The sequence below is a fragment of the Acanthisitta chloris genome, unplaced genomic scaffold, assembly GCF_000695815.1.
Source record: "Acanthisitta chloris isolate BGI_N310 unplaced genomic scaffold, ASM69581v1 scaffold23728, whole genome shotgun sequence".
Lineage (NCBI taxonomy): Eukaryota > Metazoa > Chordata > Aves > Passeriformes > Acanthisittidae > Acanthisitta > Acanthisitta chloris.
In genome coordinates, this window is record NW_008685701.1 from 1 (window position 1) to 2,557 (window position 2,557).

General features: G+C 55.6%; 1 protein-coding gene across 1 annotated transcript; it reads left to right on the plus strand.

Moving 5' to 3' along the window:
• Window positions 1-413: 413 nt before the first annotated feature.
• AK6 (adenylate kinase 6) lies at window positions 414-2,443 on the plus strand (the record flags this gene model as incomplete). The annotated part of the gene is made up of 4 exons (XM_009079875.1): window positions 414-436; window positions 1,217-1,309; window positions 2,164-2,222; window positions 2,298-2,443. Coding segments are annotated over 4 exons (321 nt in total), but the record flags the coding sequence as incomplete, so codon positions are not given.
• Between the last annotated feature and the right edge of the window lie 114 nt (window positions 2,444-2,557).

Here is a 2,557-nt window from a genome sequence, read left to right on the forward strand (position 1 = left end):
GATAGGAAATAGGGTAGGGAGTGGGGGATACACAACGTGCACTAGCACAGGTAGTGGGACAGGAGATGGGATGAGGATAGGGGATAGGGACGGGGGACAGGATAGGGAGTGGGGGGCATACACAACATGCTGTTCAAAGGTACCAGATGGGAATGAGATGGAGACAGGGGAAAGGGGATACAGAACGTGCTGATCACCGGTTCTTGCATGAAGGTGGGGATAGGGATAGGGAATGGGGATGGGGGATGCACAATGTGTTGATCATCGATACAGGATATAAGGAAGTGGGGATAGAGATAGGGGAATGGGATGGGGTGGGATCAAGGAATAGGGATAGGGAACACACAGTGTGTTGATCACTGGTAGGATGGAGAGGGGAATGCAGGATAGGGGATAGGGGAACGGGGATAAAGGATACACAACCTGCTAATCACAGGTACCAGATAGGGGATGTGCAATGGGAATGGGCTTACTGGGTGGGGATAAGGCATGGAATGGGAATGGGGATAGGTGGGGTCTCAGCCCTGCTCTAGCTCAGGGTGATTTGGATCTCACATCCCTCAGAACTGATTTGGGGTCTCAGGCCCCTCAGAGGTGACCTGGGTGTTGGTCCCTGAAGAGCTGATTTGGGATCTCAGGTCCCATCTAGGGCTGGTTTGGAGTCTGAGGTCCCAAGCCCATCACAGCCCAATCCCAGCCTGGGGTGGTTTGGTGTGTGGGGTCACAGCTCAGTGTCATTGGGGGGGTGGGGCCCATCTAGGGCTGATTGGGGCAGTGGGGAACCAGCCCAGGGTGGGTCGTTGGGGGTGTGGGGCCCATCTAGGGCTGACTGGGGCAGGGGGGAACCAGCCCAGGGTGGTTTGGGGTCTCAGTTCCTTAGAGGTGATTTGGGTCTCAGGTCCCTGCTGAGGTCCTTCACACCTCCATGAGAACTTTGGGCCTCTCCCTGTCAGAGGCTTTAGGGTAAATCAATGTTTGCCTCACAGCGTCTGTGACATTTCTGCACAAAGGATCAGTTTTCTCCCTGTTTTCCTCTTTTCCCAGTACACTCCAGGCTTTGCCCTTGGCTATTTTCCCTTGTCCTGCAGCTTCTTGCCCCTTTTCCTCTCCTGACCTTGCAGCACTGAGTGGCCAAAGGCTCCATGTGCCTGCTGGGAGGGTGTTTTTAGGCGCCTTCAAGCTCTTCTCTCACCCTTCCCTCTGGATTTTTCTCCAGGCACTCCAGGAGTTGGGAAAACGACACTGGGAAAGGAACTGGCATCCAGGACTGGAATGGTCTACATCAGCGGGGGGGGCTTGGCCAAAGAAGGTGATGTGAGGCAGAGGAGGCACCAGAGCTCCATGCAGCACCTGTTGTGGTCTGTGGTGCACATCACTTGCACTGAGAGCACCTGCACCTGCGCCTGAGTGAGTTGGGAATGTCCAGCCTGGAGGAGAGAAGCTCCAAGGAGACCTTGAGCCCCTTCCAGTGCATCCAAGGGCTCCGAGAGAGCTGCAGAGGGACTCAGGCTCAGATCCAGGACATGGACATGGAGAAGAGGCTCCAGGGACACCCTTGAGCCCTTTCCAGTGCCCAGTGGAGCTCCAAGAGAGCTGCAGAGGCACTTCGGAGAGGGCGTGGAGCGATGGGACAAGGGGGAAGGGGTTTTCAGTCCCAGTGGAGCTCCAAGAGAGCTGCAGAGGCACTTCGGAGAGGGCGTGGAGTGATGGGACAAGGGGGAATGGCTTCCCACTGAAAAGCTGGAGATTAAGATGGATATTGGGAAGGAATTGTTCCCTGTGAGGGTGGAGAGGCCCTGGAACAGATTTCCCAGAGCAGCTGTGTCTGCCCCATCCCTGGGAGTGTTCCAGGCCAGGTTGGAGCACCCTGGGCTAGTGGAAGGTATCCCTGCCCATGGCAGGGGGTGGACTTAAATGCTCTCTGAAGTTCCTTCAACCCAAACTATTCTGATTCCATAGATTAAATGGAAAACCAGTTCATTCCCGTTAACAGGAGTAAATATTTAACATCACTCTTGATGCTCAGTAAGAAGTAACAAACTTTTCCGTGATGGGTCTGTAAACAGAGTGTTCCCTGCCCTGAGCTCTGCCTGTAACCTCCTGAAATAAACCCAGTTAGAGTAACCGCTGTTCATTAACCAGTGCTGATTACCTGTGCTGCAGGAGAGCTCTACGAAGGCTTCGACGAGGAGTACGAGTGCCCGATCCTGGATGAGGACAGGGTGAGTCCGTGCCCGAGCGCGCAGGCCGGGGCCCTGGCGCAGGTGGGCTCGGTCCGAGCTGTGTGTGCTCCGCAGGTGGTCGATGAGCTGGAGGACAGGATGGGCGAGGGAGGAGTCATTGTGGACTACCATGGCTGCGACTTCTTCCCCGAGCGCTGGTTCCACATCGTGTTCGTGCTCCGCACGGACAACTCCTTCCTCTACGACAGGCTGGAGAGCAGGTGGGTCAAGGCAGCCAGGGAGGAGCAGCCTGCTCTTGTGTGGCCTCACTGGAGTCTTTCCCATGCTGTGTGAGACTTTCCTGGGGCGTAAATCACTGACTCTCTGCAGAAAAA